The sequence below is a fragment of the Silene latifolia genome, chromosome 9 (assembly GCF_048544455.1).
Source record: "Silene latifolia isolate original U9 population chromosome 9, ASM4854445v1, whole genome shotgun sequence".
Taxonomy (NCBI): domain Eukaryota; kingdom Viridiplantae; phylum Streptophyta; class Magnoliopsida; order Caryophyllales; family Caryophyllaceae; genus Silene; species Silene latifolia.
The window spans coordinates 145520722-145538686 of record NC_133534.1 but is presented as its reverse complement, the minus strand read 5'-3'; the positions used below and the strand labels follow the sequence as shown (position 1 = coordinate 145538686).

The 17965-nt window shown below is 36.0% G+C and overlaps 1 protein-coding gene across 1 annotated transcript; it reads right to left on the bottom strand.

The window, feature by feature from the left end:
- Nucleotides 1-5901: 5901 nt before the first annotated feature.
- Nucleotides 5902-8788, bottom strand: LOC141601714 (uncharacterized). The gene is made up of 6 exons (XM_074422012.1): nt 8768-8788; nt 7907-8261; nt 7011-7710; nt 6277-6821; nt 6158-6183; nt 5902-6054 (listed from the first exon to the last, which is right to left on the bottom strand). Exons 1-6 carry the CDS (start codon nt 8786-8788, stop codon nt 5902-5904), a joined length of 1800 nt encoding a protein of 599 aa, XP_074278113.1.
- Nucleotides 8789-17965: the final 9177 nt, after the last annotated feature.

The following is a 17965-nucleotide window of genomic DNA, read 5'->3' as shown; positions in this document are numbered from 1 at the left end:
GTTAGTCTTTTCCGGAGGATAGAATTTTTTGTAGAAAGCAAGTGCCAATTTATTCCAAGAGTCAATACCAAGAGTAGCCTTATCAAGGCTCTTCAATCATTATTTCGCGGAACCAATCAAAGAAAAAGAAAATAAGACCCATCGAATTTGGTCTTGAGTAACTCCGGTTGAGAAATCGCATCACAATAGTCACAAAAAGTCTCCATGTGAGAATGAGGGTCTTCACTAGGCATCCCCCCAAATTGGCTTCTTTCGACTAATTGGATAAATGCGGATTTTGCAATGAAATTACTGGTCAAATGTTGTGGTGTGGGAGTACCATTTGGTAGGTTCTCCTCGGTTGGTACGGAATGTGATGAAAATTTAGGCATTGTGGGTTGATTTTTGAAAGATCATAGATCCATATTAGACTCTCTAATAAAAATTAAATTATCTCATAATTTATCATTTGATGATCTATGTAACATGCATGCAAATATAAAAGCATAAAAATGAAAGTTTAAGGAAAAACAATTTCCTTACATTGATATTATGGTAATTTGGGCACAATCAAGATCTCCTACCTTAATTGTTCTTGAGCTTATAATATAAGGATGATCCTCCTAACAAATCTTCAAAGAGAAGATCTCCTTCAAGATGCACCCAAGAATTTAACCCAAAACTAACAAGTATTTTACTAGAAACTTGTTAAAATTATACCCTTGACATTATTTGTAATATTACTAACATTTCTTAGTAATAAAATTTGATTACTAACTTCTTAGTAAAGATGTGTAATAGTTTTAGAGAGATAGACTAAATATTTGTTCACATGCAAAACACATAAGTGAAGTAGTGTAGAAATGAACATAAGATGGAGTATATAGGAGGGGACAGTGGCGGGTGGAGTGAGGTAGTGTGTAGGAGTGAATTTCTTATTTTTTTATCAATCTTACATCACATGCAAAATCATTATAAGATAACTTATGGAAGAATATAAAGTAAGGTAAAATGATTATGTTCCTAATCATCCACAACTCTATTTTACATGGTCCACTTGCCCATTTACGGGTCCATGTTGGTTCTTATATTTGTCCCACAAATACGTGTAATTTTATTTAAACATCGTTTCATGTTTAAATACTTCCATAATTAATTCGTTCAAATCACTCCGTAAATATACGTGTACCACTACACATATTATTTACGTACTAATATTAATCACATTAATCAATTAGTACAATTTTAGTGAATTAACAATTAATTAAATAAAACCCGTCTCATAAAATTTATTATTTAATTATCGCGTAATTAAATAATAACTGCCGCTCCTCGAGTTCGCAACTCAAAATATCTCTAAAAATAATCGACTAACCTTTTAGTCTATAAATGAAGGGACTAAACTAATTGTATCTCATACAATTAATTAGTTGTCAATTGGGGTTCGTTCCTTTAGGTGTGACCGAAAGGGGTCAGTTGATCACCGCCGTCTCACGACAATAACGTCAAACTCTAGTCAGCCAACCGTTATCGATTTACGTTAATCAGCTGACGAGGATCAAATAATTAAATATCTGATGATATTCCATTAATGAGATTTATTATGTAAACGCATTATTGTGGAGGACACTAACTCCAACAATCTCCCACTTGTCCGACACAAGGTGTGCGCTACCAATTCTCTTGTCCATTTTAATCTCGCACTCAATGCAAGGTGTCTTTCAGGTCGCACTTGCACACGAACATATCGCGAGTGGTTTTCTCGATCGGGAGTGTGACTACCTGACCGGAAAAATCTATCACAGATTACTTCCGAGCGTGGCCACGCATTTGTAGTCATTAACTCCTCGAGTGGCCTTCAGATATAGTTACTCAACATGGGTGGACAATTCCTGTATACCCTATCTATCCTATTGCACAATACAAATCACCATGACCTAGTAAATGCCCTTTTGGCCTCCTTTCACGGCACGACCTAGGACAAAAACCAAAGTCACTCGAAAACTGCACTTGCTCAGATAATAGGCTCCAGCTAAAAGAATCGACTCATTATAACATCTTAGAGATCCCCGCCACGACCAGGCGTCTACAATAGAACTTAGAGACTCTCTAAATGGTCATTGTCTGGAAAAGTGTCACACACTCTGCCTATGTAATCGACCAGTCATCACGTATGACCTCATGGTGTTGAACAACCATCAATCGACTTACAATCTAGTCACTCCGAGACGTCACCTCATTAAGTGACTAGGGACAAAATACAATGTTCATCTTATTCACTTGAATAGTGTTCAACATTGTCTCCACAACTTATTCAGATAAACAATGTATTTAAAATTTAGTCACACTAAACAAAAGATTCATAAAAGAATGAATGCGAAAACAATGAATGTGATTATCATATATATAATAAGAGATATACTACCCAATGATTACATATCCATAATCTAAAGAAAATCTGGTACTCGTCTCAATCCCATAGCGACGACATGACCATCATGCTTAGCCTTTGATAAAGGCTTGGTTAAAGGATCAGCAATATTATCATCTGTCCCAACCTTACAAATGTCAATTTCCTTCCTTTCCACATAATCTCTAATTACATGGTATTTCCTTTCAATGTGTCTAGATTTGTTACTAGACTTCGGCTCTTTGGCTTGAAAAATAGCTCCACTGTTATCACAATATAGAGTGATCGGATCTTTGGCGGAATGGACTACTCCTAGTCCCTCCATGAATTGTGATATCATCATTATCATCATCATCATCCATGGAACCGGAGGCATCATGATCATCTTCTTCACTTGAACTTTGCTCATTGTCATCATGGCTTAATTCAGTACTTTCCCCATCCCCATCATCAACATCCTCATCACTCCTAGCAACCCGGACATCCCTTTCTTCATCTTGAGAACCTTGAGGAAAGAACACCTTCTTATCCACCCAATCCGGCAAAGGACTCTTAGGGTCAAGAAGTCCTTGCCTAGCAAGATGGTAGAGTGGTGGATATTGGGCGTAGTAAGCATTCACCCGATCCTTGTAAGCTTCTCTATGGATATACTTCATTAACATGGTCAAATAATCATTGCCTTCTACAAAATTTGGGTCATTAGTTGTGAATTCTTCAAAGGCAAAGGGATAAGGTGGTGTAAAAATGGAGGAGGGCTCTTCAATTGGATTTCGTTGTTGGTTGATGATGGTCTTGGCAAGCTTGGAGACGGGGATAAGATAGTTGTTTCGGCGAGTGGAAATTCGGAAAATTTTCCTTGGCAAGACAATAGAGTCGACTCCCTTGATTATCCATTCATATCCCGGGGCAGAGTTATCATTGTTGGAGTAAGTGTCCTCAACAATAGTGCGATCACATGTTTAAATCTCATGATAAGAATACGTAAGGGATGATTCAATTATATAGTCAACTGATCAACATTAATCAGTAATGATTGGCTAACTAGAGTTTGACGTTACTGTCATTTGACGGTGGTAATCAGTTGATCCCTTAAGGTCACACCTATAAGACAATTCCCTTAATAGACTAATTAGTTAATTGTATTATGATGCAAGTTAATTAATTCCTTAAAATTGAAAAATTTATATTTGTGAGTGAGAATTAGTATCTTATTGTAACTTGATTAAATAAGATTCATTTAGTAATTGAAATATTTTCATTACTAAAATTAATGGTTGTTTATGAAATAATTGAGATAAGAATGAATGGTTAATTATAATTATAAAATGTTGTGAATTATATTAACATGTCCCATTTTATACCATGTAATTATGTATTACTAGACAATTTGTTATATGTAATTTAATTAATGTATATAATGATATTTAATTGTTAAATATGCATTAAATTAATTAATAATATGTTACATGCTACATGTGACATATTGTGTGACAAATGACAAATTGACAAAATAAAATAGAAGTCCATTTTATAAGTGGACCGAAATAATGGAGGGTTTTTAGGGTTAATGGCTGTTTTATTTTAATGTTAAAATTAAACATAATGATTAACCTAAAAATAGCCTTACATACCTATGCATTTAGAAAAGAGAAAAAGGAAAAGGGTGAAGGCCATGCATTGGCCTTCTAAGACCCCCTAACCGGCTCCCCCTCCTTTAATAGAGAAAATGGTTCTCTATTTTTCCATTCATGCATTTTTCTTATTCTCTCAGATGTGCTTTTCCAAATTACTCTCTAAAATAGTTTTAGATCTCATAAAATTTGTTCATCTAAATTCTAATATTGCAATACAAGATTACTAGTGTAGTAATATATATTATTAGAATCATTTTTAGGGCTACTAATATATTAATCTAGTTAATTAATATATTGGTTTTAAGGGAAAGTCTTGGGAGCAATTGTTAAGGAGTATCTCTATACTTGAGGTTGGAGGATCATCATTATTTTAAGCTCAAGAACAAATAAAGAAGGTGTCCTTATTTGTGCCCAAACTTTTCGAACCATATTCAAAGTAACGAACATTGTTTTCTCCTTATCTCTTATTTTGTTATGCATGCACTAGATCTTTAGAACTCATATTAAAATGTTAATTAGTTCACCTTTTGAAAAGTCTAATAATAGGTATATGAACCTAATAATTGGTATCAGAGCATAGGATGTTGCATGCATAATCGATTTATAGTTTTTTCGAGTTATTAGTAACTTAATTAAAACTAAAAATTTCTGATTTATTAGATAAATTCACGAAATCATATTGCATGTTATATATTCTGGTGCTAAAATGTATTTAGGTCATTTTTATGATTTATGGTATTTTATTACATTTTAATGACTAAAATGGTACTCCCTCCTATTCTAGATAAGTGTCCCATTGTGGGGTGAGGTAATTGGAGAGAGGGAAGGTATTGTGGGGTATTATTGTGAGTGAAGTGATTAAAATAATTATTGTTTTGGGTTGAGGTGGGGTGGGGTATTATTGTGGGGTTAAAGTAATTTAAATAAGTATAAAAGTTTACCAAAAATAGATAATGGGACATTATTGTGAATAGACGGAAATGGACAATGGGACACTTATGTAGAATAGGAGGGAGTATTTAAAATGTTAAAAATAGTTAGACATAGTTTCTGACCTTGAAATTTTTATATGACCTCACATACATATTTTACTTATTGTATGTAAAATTTCGTATAAATTTGATTTATTTTGCATGATTTATGATTTTTTGAGATAAAATGGATTAAATGGAGGTAAAATGGTTAAAAATAGTTAAACTTCGAAACAGGCCATGAAATTTTAATATGTTGTCACATGCACTTTTTACTCATTGTGTGTAAAATTTAATATGAACTTGATTCATTTTGCATGATTTATGAATTTTTAGTGTAAAAATAACATAAATAGTGACTATTTTAGCAAAAATAGCTAAAATAAATTATATGGCATGAGAAAATTATTTTAGGTTGCATTTATATCCCACTTATTAAATCTAAAGTTTTAAATTAATTAGATTAATTTTGTATGATTTAGATGTTTTATTTGATAAAACCGATATATCGCAACTACATTTTCTCAAAATAAATTAAAAAATTTTAAACCATGATTTTTAACATTATGAATGTCATGGATATATTCCAGAATTTTCAAAAATTTAAAATTCAAATTTTGAAATTATTGTAATTTAATTTGTATTTATTTCATAAAAGTTATGATTTTAGGGTCAAAATGAGCATAAATATTATATCAAGTTAAATTATTGTCAAAAATTGAGTAATGACTAATTTTTGAGTCCTAAGAGAGTTAGAATAATTACCTTGGACTAAAATTAGATTTTAGTATTATTTAGCGATTTTTATTTTTTTTGCAAAAAATTATCATTTCGTTTCATTAAGAAAGAAATTACAATAAGGTTTTGCAAAAGCTATCCACTAGAAAAAAACAACACCTATACATTGTTAATTACACAAACTCTCCTCTATGAGTCTATACTGAGGGTGATGCTTCCACATAAGCATTCGGACAATGACAAAAAACTTGATTCTCCTTACAAGCCCAAGTACAGTACGAGAGTGACCTTGAAAAATTCTGGCATTTCGTTCAGTCCAAATCTGATGTACAGAGGTAGTAAGGGACACAGCAAACCAAGGTATCTGCCAGTCCCTATCTCCTTTGAGGGGAAAAGTCAGCTCATCTTGAAGGGAGAGACCAAACCTCATGTGACCCATCCATGCTAGAACCTGATGCCAAACAGAAGCAGAGAAGGAACAACTAAAGAACAGATGGCTCCTCATCATGTTCACAAAGAGAGCATCTGTTGACAAAATGCATACCCCTAAGCTTGAGGTTATCAATAGTAGCTAGTTGATTCTGAACAGCCATAGAGCAAACAATTCTATGTCCAGGAATAATTTGAGAGTGTAAGAGACCTTTGGTCCAAGAACCAGCAGCAGGAGCATTCCTGAAAAAACGATAAACCTTCTGAAGTGTTAATTTTGAACCAGAAAGCCATCCATGAATGAGATGCTGAGCTGCAGAGATAGAACCAAAGAGCTCAACCAATCTGTCTCTAGTTGCTACAATACTCTTGAAACTGGGTGGATAATAAACTTTTGAAAAAATATGCCAAATGTCCTCATGCTTTAGAATATAATTTTGTACCCATCTACTCCATAACCCCTGATCAGAAGCAGAAATAGAACAGATCCATTTGCTCAAGAGAGAATAGTTCCAAGCTTCCAAATCTTTGATGTTAAAGCCACCAGAAGACCAAGGAGAAGAAATATGGTGCCAGCTTTTAAAGACCATCCTTCTGGAACCCATTGGGATACCCCAGAAGAAATCCTTACAAAGTTTATTAATATGGGAAATCACAGTTCTAGGAAGAAGAACAGTAGAACACCAAAAATTCTCAAGACCAAAATCAATAGAGTTGATTAGCTACAATTTACCAGCATAAGACAGAAAACAGTTTGACCAGTGAGCCATTGCTTGCTAAATTTTGATGATGATAGTGTCAAACATGTCACTGGTTAGTCTGGAAGTGAGCAAGGGGAGTCCTAAATACCTGAAGGGAAAAGCTCCCTCAGAAAACCCAGTAGAACTAAGGATAAGCTCTTTGACTGGTTCAGATACACCTCCAAAATAAATGCTAGTTTTCTCAGTGTTAGCATGTAAACCAGAAAGGAGAGCAAACTTGTGAAGAGAAATAGAAATAGCAGAAACAGAAGGAACATCTCCTCTAATGAAAATCATTAAAGCATCAGCAAAAATAAGATGGGTAAGCTTGATCTTGCTGCACTTAGGATGATAAGAAACCTGAGGTTGGTCACAAATTCTTCTGAGATAACGAGAGAGAATTTCCATACCAAGGAGAAAAAGATAAGGAGACAAGGGGTCACCTTGTCTAATGCCACTCCTTCCTTGAAAGAAACCAGTAAGTTCACCATTAATCTTTAGAGAAAACCAGGGACTAGAGATACATCCCATGATCCATCCTCTAAATTTAAGAGGGAAACCCAAGAGCAGCAAAGTGTTAGAGATAAAAGACCATTGCAAAGAGTCAAATGCTTTTCTAATATCAACTTTAATCAAGCAACGGGGAGAAACATTTTTCCTGCTGTATCCTTTAACTAAAGCCTGGGAAAGCATTATGTTTTCAAAGATGCTTCTATTTTTAACAAAGGCAGCTTGCTCATTTCCAATAAGAGAAGGGAGGACCTTCTGAAGTCTGTTGGCAAGGATCTTGCTGATGACTTTATAAAACACTGTACAGCAAGAAATGGGTCTGTAATCCAGAACAGAACTAGGGACATCCTTCTTAGGAATAAGGGAAAGGATAGTTGGGTTGGCTTGCTTAGGCATAAAGCTAGTTTTGAAGAAGCTATGAACTACTTTACACAAATCCAACCCCACAATGGCCCAAGTAGATTTAAAAAACACCAGCAGAGAATCCGTCCATACCTGGACTACTATTGCTATCCATACTAAAGACTGCATCCTTGACTTCCTTTAAAGAAATGAGAGCATCAAGGGCAGTGCTATCAGCAGGAGAAATGGAAGCACCTTCAGCTAAGACAACATCATTAAGAGGGTGAACAGGTGATTCATGACCCAATAAACTCATATAGTATTCCTGGAAGGCTTTGCTGATGTTATCAGGCTCAAAATGAAGCTGACCAGACATATCTTTGATGGCACCAAGCTGTTGCTGATGCTTTCTTGCAGAGATTCTAGCAAAGAAATACTTAGAACTACTATCATCCTCCTGAATGTGTTTAATCTTAGCTCTTTGTGCCAAGATGCTAAGTTCAGCAGCCTTGAGTTTAATAAGTTAAAAATCGTGAATTTCCATAAAACCGGGTTATATGATCGATATAAGTTAAATAGGGCAATTTGGCACATAAATTGGCATGATAGATATATATTATAGTGCTGCATATTTCATTGTTGAATGTCATATTTTATTTATGTAATTTTGAATTATGTAATTTATCTTAGTATGGCCTTAGTTTTAATCGATATTACCTGTAATATAAGGGGATATTGATTCGGTTGCAATTTAATGTGATCTCGTGTCACTTTTATTCGGATGCACATAATTACTTTTATTCCGGAGTTCATTCAAGACGGTGCCATTTGGAAAGGCGTTCCAACGAAGACGGTGTTCTTGGGAGGCGTGCCACTTGAAGATTCAAGGGACCAAGGGAGTTAGTTTCCAAATTTGTAATAGATTATTGGCAAAATTACAATTTACCACCTATTATGTTCCATTTTTTACAATTTAACACCTATTATATTCTCTTTTACAAATAACCACCTAACTTTCAACCAATTCCACACCATTCTCACTTATTTTACATTCTTGTGACGGTTTTATGTAGTTATCGACTCGATCTCATTTTATTATCTTACGTGAATTTACAATGACCAATATACCCTTACTAATTACATACCCTCCCTATCTATTTCACCCACCCAATCCCATTCATCCAATTGAAACAAAAAAAACCCAGCCTCAAACAAACCCAGAATTGGGCTCCGTCAACGATAGCAACACAAGGGAGGTTAGAGGTGGTGGTGGCTCCGGTGAGCGACAAGGCTGTTGCTTTGGTGTTCGATTTGTAAGCATGAATTGATTCGAACTTGGTTTCGGTTTCGGTGACGCTGCTCTTGGTTGATGCGTGAATGGAGGAGCCATGGTGGTCGAATTGGGTTAAGTAGGTGGAGGATGGTTGTGAATTGCTAATGTAGTGCTCAATTGAGTAGATGTTTCAGACTCAGTTTCGTTGTTGCTGGTGGATGAGTGAAGGGCGAAGCAGAGGACGGAGGTCGGAGGTAGCTGTTATAGGGGGAAATTGATAAAGGAGGATGAATTAGATGGGAGGGTAGGTAATTAATAAGGGTATATTGGTCATTGCAAATTTACATAAGACGATAAAATGAGGTTGAGTCGATAATTACACAAAACCGTTAGAAAAATGAAAAATTAGTGAGAATGGTGTGGAATTTGTTTAAAATAACGTGGTTATTTGTAAAGTAGAACATAATAGGTGGTAATTTGGAAAAAATGGAACATAATAGGTGGTAAATTGTAATTTTGCCTAGATTATTTGATTTTATATTTTGGGAAGGCCGTACTAGGAATTTTTATTTGCTTTTGATTTCATTTAATATGTTGCATGCATTGCCAAATCGCCATAACAACACATGCATATCATATCGAGTCTGTGACTGTGTCAATTATAATTATCGATAATTCGACTTTTAGCTCACTTAAAATAGATAGATAATAAATTGACAAGACCTTTACTTTTAAAAAGATTGAGACTTAGCCTTACCAAATAGTAGGAGCCCATGAATCTCAATTTCATAAGGGGTACAATACGATTTTCGGGGTACTTCTATTGACGTTGGGTAAGTGGGGTAATAAATAGTTATTACACTTCGAAAGTTTGGTTGATCTCAACAAAGATATTTTGCAACCGTAGCCGCAATAGGTTCGGGCTAAAGATGAACTTAGCGTAAATTCATCGACCGAGAGTTCTAATTGTAGAATCGGTTAAGAAGGTTAACCCACCAAGTTATATTAGTAAAGCTGTAGAGGGCCCGTTGGCTCACATCCAAGTTAATATGAATTTTGGATCTCGGAATCATTTATTATAGTTGGGTAAAAGTCACTATATAAATGATATAATTGTATTAATATTTATGAGTATTATAACGATAAATGTTAATTTATTTCCTTCATATCCATTTTGTAGTTATCTTTTACCGCAATGGATTCATTCAACTCATTAACACCGATCACTATTGAATCATGCCACAAATCGTTCGATGAAATATGGTCTCTAAACAACCTTGATACGACTAGAAAAATTCATTTTGGCATTGGTTCCGATGGTAGTCTTAATTTCATTACTACTTCCTCACCTCCTATCATAACTAGCAACTTAGTGAATAAGTCTTGTGAAGACAACCTCACTAACACCATGGGATCCTTGTCTTTGGAAGCAAGGAGAAATGAGAAAGCTAGTGGGAGTTTTCGCAAAGGGTTTGCCATCAAGAAGAGAAAGTCAAGAAGAGGAAGAGAAGTAGGAAGTCTAATTTAAACCATAGGGATTTATTGCCTAGTGGGACTACCAATGTATGCCTTTATTGTCATAGAATGGGCCATTGGGTGAGGAATTACCCCATCTTTGTGGGAGATATCAATGATGGACTTGACGTTCCACTCGGTAATATTTCTTCCAAAATCTTTGTTATTGATATAAATTATACTTCCACCTCAACGTGGGTATTGGATACCGGTTGTGGTTCTCACCTTTGTAATCATTTACAGGGGCTTAGAAACGTGGAAAAGCTAAACAAGGGTGTTGTAGATCTCCGACTAGGAAATAGAGCTAGGGTAGCCGCCACTTCAAGAGGGACTTATGTACTTGTTTTAGCTAATGGCTTAGAGTTGTATCTACATAATTGTTATTTTGTACATTCTTTATCAAAGAACATAATCTCCGTTGCCATGTTGGACATGGAAGGATTTTCTTTTGCTATTAAGAATAATTGTTGTGAAATTTCTAGGAATAACGTAGCCATAGGCCAAGGCACTTCAATTAATGGCATTTATGTTCTTGAAACTTTTAACTCAAGAAAAAATATCTATAACATAGAATCCAAAAGACTCAAAACAAGTGATCCAAATGATTCATAAATTTGACATTGTCGATTAGGTCACATAAATGAGAAACGCATTAAAAGGTTAGTGTCGACTGGAATTATTGGACCATTTGATTTTCAATCATATGGAAAATGCAAATCTTGTCTCCTTGGCAAAATGAATCGTGCTCCCTTTAGTGGTAAAGGGACACGAGCAAGTGATTTGTTGGGACTAATACATACCGATGTATGTGGTCCAATGAGTATCACTGCTAGAGGAAATTATGACTACTTCGTCACTTTTACCGACGATTTAAGTAGATATGGGTATGTTTACTTAATCAAATATAAAAGTGAAGCATTTGAGAAATTTAAAGAATTTCAAAAGGAAGTAGAGAACTAGTTGAACAAGAAGATTAAAGCACTACAATCCGATCGTGATGGAGAATATCTTAACAATGAATTCGATTCTCACTTAAAAGATTGTGTTATTGTATTACAACTCACTGCACCGGACACACCTGAACTCAATGGTGTTGCCGAAAGGAGGAATCGAACCCTATTAGATATGGTTCGATCTATGATGAGTCAAACGGAACTACCAGATTCGTTTTGGGGTTTTGCAATTCTGACGGCCATAAAATCTTTAAACCAATGTCTAACTGATGTGAACATTATTTGCGCATATTTAGTCCCCTAATTGAGCCTATTTTGCATACTATTATAACATTCCATGGCCATTTTATCCGTCAAAACCTTCCTATTTGCTTTCCTAGTACATTTCGTATGTTTTGTAGGAAAGGAGATAATTAGACAGAAATTCCCGTCTTTCGTGCATATTTGGAAGCTTATTGATGATATTAGATGGACTAGTATGAAGAGGAGGCAAGAATGATGACCAAGGATGTAGGAATAAAGTGTATATAGAAGGATCAAAGGGTTAAAAGTAAGAATGACGAGAGGGAAGGCATTACAAGAAGAAATCGCTCGAAAACCGAACCAAGGGTTGCTCCTTTGGCTCTGAAAATATGCTAGATGGAACGGCGTCGAAAAAACAAGTGATCTAGGTTTTTGAATCACTCCAATAGGAGTCCGGATGAGAAAATGACGTCCGTTTTACAATCCGAGCTCAAACAAAGAAGCTGTTCGCCAATCCGCTCGTCCCGAGACTGAAGACGCCCGTCTTCCCAACAATCCGCCCGTCTTCCCCTCAAGATGCTCGGATTGCTAGACAGAAGGAAAAGATAAATACACAGCCCATAATCCGAGCGTCCCGAGACCAATCCGCCCGTCTTCCCAACAATCCGCCCGTCTTCCCCACAAGACGCCCGGGCAGAAATCACCAAATCCGTCCGTCCCGTGCTAAAGACACCCGGATTCCAAGGCAGACCCATTTCGTCTTCTTCAAGCTTCAAGGAAGGATGCACATCTTTTTTCTAGAGACCGGAGTCTTTCCAAAAAGACCGGCGTTTCCTCAACAACGGACTTAATCGTCATTTAAGCCCTTAGTTAACCCTAATTCTTACACCTAATCCCCACTATATATACCCCATTTGTAATAATCAAACCATCAAGTTTTATTAGGCTTTTATCAAGTTTTCTTAGATTAGAATCAAGTTTTCATTAGATTAAATCAATCCTTCCTTAGATTAGATTAGGAGTAGATTAGAATAGATTACTCTTTAATCTTTCCACAAATCTCACATTAATCTTTCCTTAATTATTGTTCAAGTTTATTATTCAAGTTTATTATTGGGTAATTGAAGACTATTGGGTTATTATTGGAGAATTGACAACTCTTCATCAATCAATCAAGTTCTCTTCTTTTATTCTTTGCTTTATTATTTGGAATCATCTCAAGTTGGTATAATTCTTTTACTCTTTACTCTTAATTGTTCATTTCTTCATTCTATTATCATGTTTATACTTGTTGTGATGATTGACACCATTAATGACATGTTTCCCATGATAATGAGTAAGTAGCCTCTTAGCTAGGATTAGTGGGTAATTAAGGGAAACCAACATGGGATTGATTCATGCTTAATCTAATATGTTCCCATGATTAATTTGCTCGCTTGTTGTGATGTCAGCTTTATGCAAATGTTATGTTTGATGAAATGCTAAGCCTATGAATCCATGCATTTATAACCATCTCTTATCCATTCAACTTGACTTGTAAGATATAAACCAACTCGAGTCTTGTTAGACCATGCATAGAAGTTGATTAGGAGGAAAGTAAGTCGACTTGTAGGTGTTGTACAATCTAATCGATTCGGCTCCGGGACCCAACACTTCCTAAGAACCGTAAGATATAAACCAACTCGGTTCCTCCACAACATTAATTGCTTGCTCATAATTGTAAACATGTTTGTATAATCAACACCATGAATCCCCTATGACCCCATGATATCCTAGCATTTTTAATCATTTGTTTACATCCTTCCTTTTATTGGTTGTTTTACTTTATTGCTTTTATTAGTCTAGAACACAACTACAAACCCAAACAAATCGTGACACTAGCATAAATTGAGATAGATAGACTTAGAACCCAAAGCACACCGTCCCATGGATCGACCTCGACTTACCACTTACTAGTTGTTTGTTGAGTATTATAAATGTGTTTTGATTGGGTGTACAACGACACGCCCACGTCAAAAATAGCGCTGTTGCCGGGGACGGTGCTATGTGATTAAGTTCTTACTTGTTTGTCTATTTTAATTTTGCTTTCACCTTGAGGAACTTGTTCCTCAAGGATTGTTCTTACCATTTTTGTGTAGTTTCCATGTTTGTAGTTGTTTCCTTGTCTTAGCTATGATGGCTCAAGATTTGACATATGGAGTATGTGGTGGATTCTTTGAGTATGAGTATGGGTATGGGGAGTTTGAGGAGAAAGTCAACACAAACCTACCTTACTATTTGTACAATGAAAATCCTAACTACTACCCTAACTTTTCTCACCAATATCACCACATCCAATACCCACAACAACCAACCACCCAAAACTCACTTTACAACCAATTCCAAATGCCACAATACAACCACTTTCACACCTACCCACAACAAGAAGATGAACCCATTCAAAATGTGATTCTCCAAATGATGGGGGATCAACAAAACTTCTTCAAACAAATGCTAGAGGAGAGCCAAAAGAGGGATAATGTTCTTCAAGGCATTGTTGCCCAAGGTGAGGAATTGGAGATTCAAATTGCCCAATTGAAAGAATCCCAAGCAATCACTCCCCACCGTTCTTTGGACATTGAGCATGAATGCGAATTTGATGTAGTAACTTTTGATATGGAAAATGAGAAATGGGAAGAGCCAACCTCCTTGAGCTCTTGTGACTATGAAAGTGTTGTGTTCGATGAGGAAGACATGAGGTTGAGTAAGCCAAGTACTCTTAGCCTTTGTGAGTATGAGGGTGTGTCCTTTGAAGTGAATGTTGAGACATTGGAGAAAGAGTTAAATGAAACCCCCATTTATGATTCGTATGAAGATAGCAACAATGATGATGAGCCTAACGGATGGACTCGTAATATCACCTTGCTTGAGGAGCCTATCCTTGAGATATTTGAGATACCTTATCATGATGAAGAACGTCCTTCCCCTATTCCTCATAAAGACTACTTGACACCTATTATGGAGCCAATGATCATTGAAGAGGACATGGTAGATCTTCTCCAAAAAGTCAAATCATCATATAAAGGGTACTTGGTGGAAAAGCTCAAGAAGAAGATTGCGAATGAGCTTGCTTGTGGAAATTTGGCACCCACAACATCAACCCCTAAGGTATCCGGTCATCAATGTTATGAGAATTCTCCTTATACCTTGGAAGGATTGAATAATCAAAGCACTATCATCATCACCAAAATTAGAGGAGAAGGTGGCAAGTGGAAATATACGGATGAAAATAAGACATACTTCATACCTAGTGTTGACAAGAATCATGGGCCTATTGGTTTGAAGCATCGTGAATATTCAAGTGCCAAGAAGGGAAAGAAAAGAAGAATGAATGACAAAGTCCCTTGGCCAAGCTTCGTCTTGAAATTAAGCAAACCATACTTATGCTTATTTGGAGCTTGTTCACAAGCTTTTGATCTTCTACTAAGAGCCTTGAGCTCTATGGACAAGAACCTTTACAATTTGAACATAGTTTGTTGGAGTCCTACCTCAAACCACCATTTGTAAGATACCCTTTCCCTTGACTTTACATTACATTTACACTTGCATTTAGTTATATACATATACATTTAGCTTGCATTTTTATATTACATTTACATTAGTTAGTTCATATAGTATAGTTGCATTGTAATATTTCTCACATGATTCATGTAGATAGTTGCATATAGACTAGAATTCATGCATAGTCACTAATGACCAAAGCTCATTTCTCCTACACTAGAAATAGTGCTTAAATCGGTTTGGGGAGGTTTGATCATAGGTGAGAACATGCATCATATAGTATAGTTTAAATTGCATTCATTTGTTATATATGTCATATAGAATTTCATTTAGTTAGAGCATGCATTCATTCATATCATATCATTGTATTTGTACTTCAATTTCCATAAAATCAAAAATCCAAAAACACGTTTTCCTTTTCATTCCTACTCCTACATGTACATTGAGGACAATGTCCAAAATAAAGTGGGGGATGGGAATTTATATTCCAAAAACACATAAAAATTGAAAATTTTTGAAAAACCCCAAAAACATGTCAATTTATTTCATCAAAAACCATAAAAATTTGAAAAAAAAAATGAAAAGTCAAAAAACATGTTCATTTACTTTGTAGTGTAGTCTTGTATATATTGTATTTGTTCTATCCTTGTTCACATTGATCGACTACGCCACATCCGAGACATGAGGATATTGAAGACCGCATGGTATGATCTTTCCAATCTCCTTTTTCCTCTTTATGTTAATGACTATGTGGCTTTATTTTGATTGATGCGGTAAAAACAATGTGAATTTAGGATTGCATTTAGTTTATATGGCATATTAGTTGGTAGAATCATATGCATTAGGATGTATATATGTTAGTTGCATCATGGCATGTAGTTGCATGTTAGAAAATTTTGCGAAGCCGTCTACTTGGGAAGCTTGACAAGTGTATATAGGCCCTAGTAGATGTTTTTTCTTCTTAAAACTTTGCTTGTTAGAATACTTGTAAAACACCCTAGGATGTGTCATGCTAGTATCCTTTGACCCATGGATTAAGGCCTAGTCAAGAGTACCTTGTGGTGTGATAACTCCTTGGCTACCGTTTATTCCAAGGTGACCCTTGAAACCATGCATCCATCATCCATGTTCTACCACATTTTTGTCATCAAAGGGAATGGGCACAAAAATTGTTCAAATTGAGTTCAAGAAATGAAATGAAAAGTTGAAAAGGTTTGCAATTGCATCAAATGAAAAGAGGAGGAAAAATAGACTCCTAAAGCTTCAAATATAAGGCACCCTCACTAAATATGGGGTGACTTTGAAAATGTTCCAAAGAAATGCAAAGAAAAGTTGAAAAATTGTCAAGTATTGAAATGCCAAATATCAAAAGAAATGGCAAAAAGAAAGTGTTCTCAAATGTTATATGCCACAAGAAATTGGGGGGAAAAACAACAACAAAGCAAACTCCCAAAGTGAAACTCAAATACTATCGATCCCTTTATCCATCGTATCCATTTTTGTGCATGGTAGAGAGGGGACGACCCTTCTTCTTGTCTAGGCAAGAGGGGGAATTCCACGATCCTCCAGTGTTTCTAACACCATAGGGAGTCTACTCTTGACAAAAGCATTTAACGATTGAGGACAAAGGTACCCTAGCTTGACACAACTTGGAGGTGATTTATTGGTATCCTTCTAGGCTTAGTAGTTTGAAGAAACCATATCTATGAAGGAGTGTGTACCCTTGAATTGCTTCCCTTGTAGATAATTTCCGCCACTTAGATGAGGAAAGTGGCTATTCCTTTTGTAGATGCATCCATTACTTGATTTTGTGTGCTTTAATGCTTGGATGTGTCGCCATTTTGGCAAGACCCATCTTGCCTTGCAAGAAGGCATCCTACCTCATGGTTGTCTTGTTGTGAGTTGAAGGGGCGGAGTGAGACCCGCTAATTATCTCATATCGGTTATATTAGTAGGATAGTTTAAATAAAGGTCTAGTTTTAGTCACCTCTTTACTCGGGACGAGTAAAGGTTCGATTTGAGGATATTTGATGTGAACATTATTTGCGCATATTTAGTCCCCTAATTGAGCCTATTTTGCATACTATTATAACATTCTATGGCCATTTTATCCGTCAAAACCTTCCTATTTGCTTTCCTAGTACATTTCGTATGTTTTGTAGGAAAGGAGATAATTAGGCGGAAATTCCCGTCTTTCGTGCATATTTGGAAGCTTATTGATGATATTAGATGGACTAGTATAAAGAGGAGGCAAGAATGATGACCAAGGATGTAGGAATAAAGTATATATAGAAGGATCAAAGGGTTAAAAGTAAGAATGACGAGAGGGAAGACATTACAAGAAAAAATCGCTCGAAAACCGAACCAAGGGTTGCTTCTTTGGCTCTGAAAATATGCTAGATGGAACGGCGTCGAAAAAACCAGTGATCTAGGCTTTTGAATCACTCCAATAGGAGTCCGGATGAGAAAATGACGTTCGTTTTACAATCCGAGCTCAAACAAAGAAGCTGTTCGCCAATCCGCTCGTCCCGAGACTGAAGACGCCCGTCTTCCCAACAAGACGCCCGTCTTCCCAACAATACGCCCGTCTTCCCCTCAAGATGCTCGGATTGCTAGACAGAAGGAAAAGATAAATACACAGCCCAGAATCCGAGCGTCCCGAGACCAATCTGCCCGTCTTCCCAACAA

What these genes read in the sequence shown, in the direction of transcription:
- LOC141601714 (XM_074422012.1), bottom strand. Translation starts at nt 8,788, where the DNA reads ATGGTGTGGAATTGGTTGAAA. An exon ending in TGATAACCTCAAGCTTAGGG is followed by an intron (nt 6,184 to 6,276) that starts GTATGCATTTTG and finishes GTTTGGCATCAG; the next exon opens with GTTCTAGCATGGATGGGTCA. An exon ending in GCATGGATGGGTCACATGAG is followed by an intron (nt 6,055 to 6,157) that starts GTTTGGTCTCTC and finishes TCTGTACATCAG; the next exon opens with ATTTGGACTGAACGAAATGC.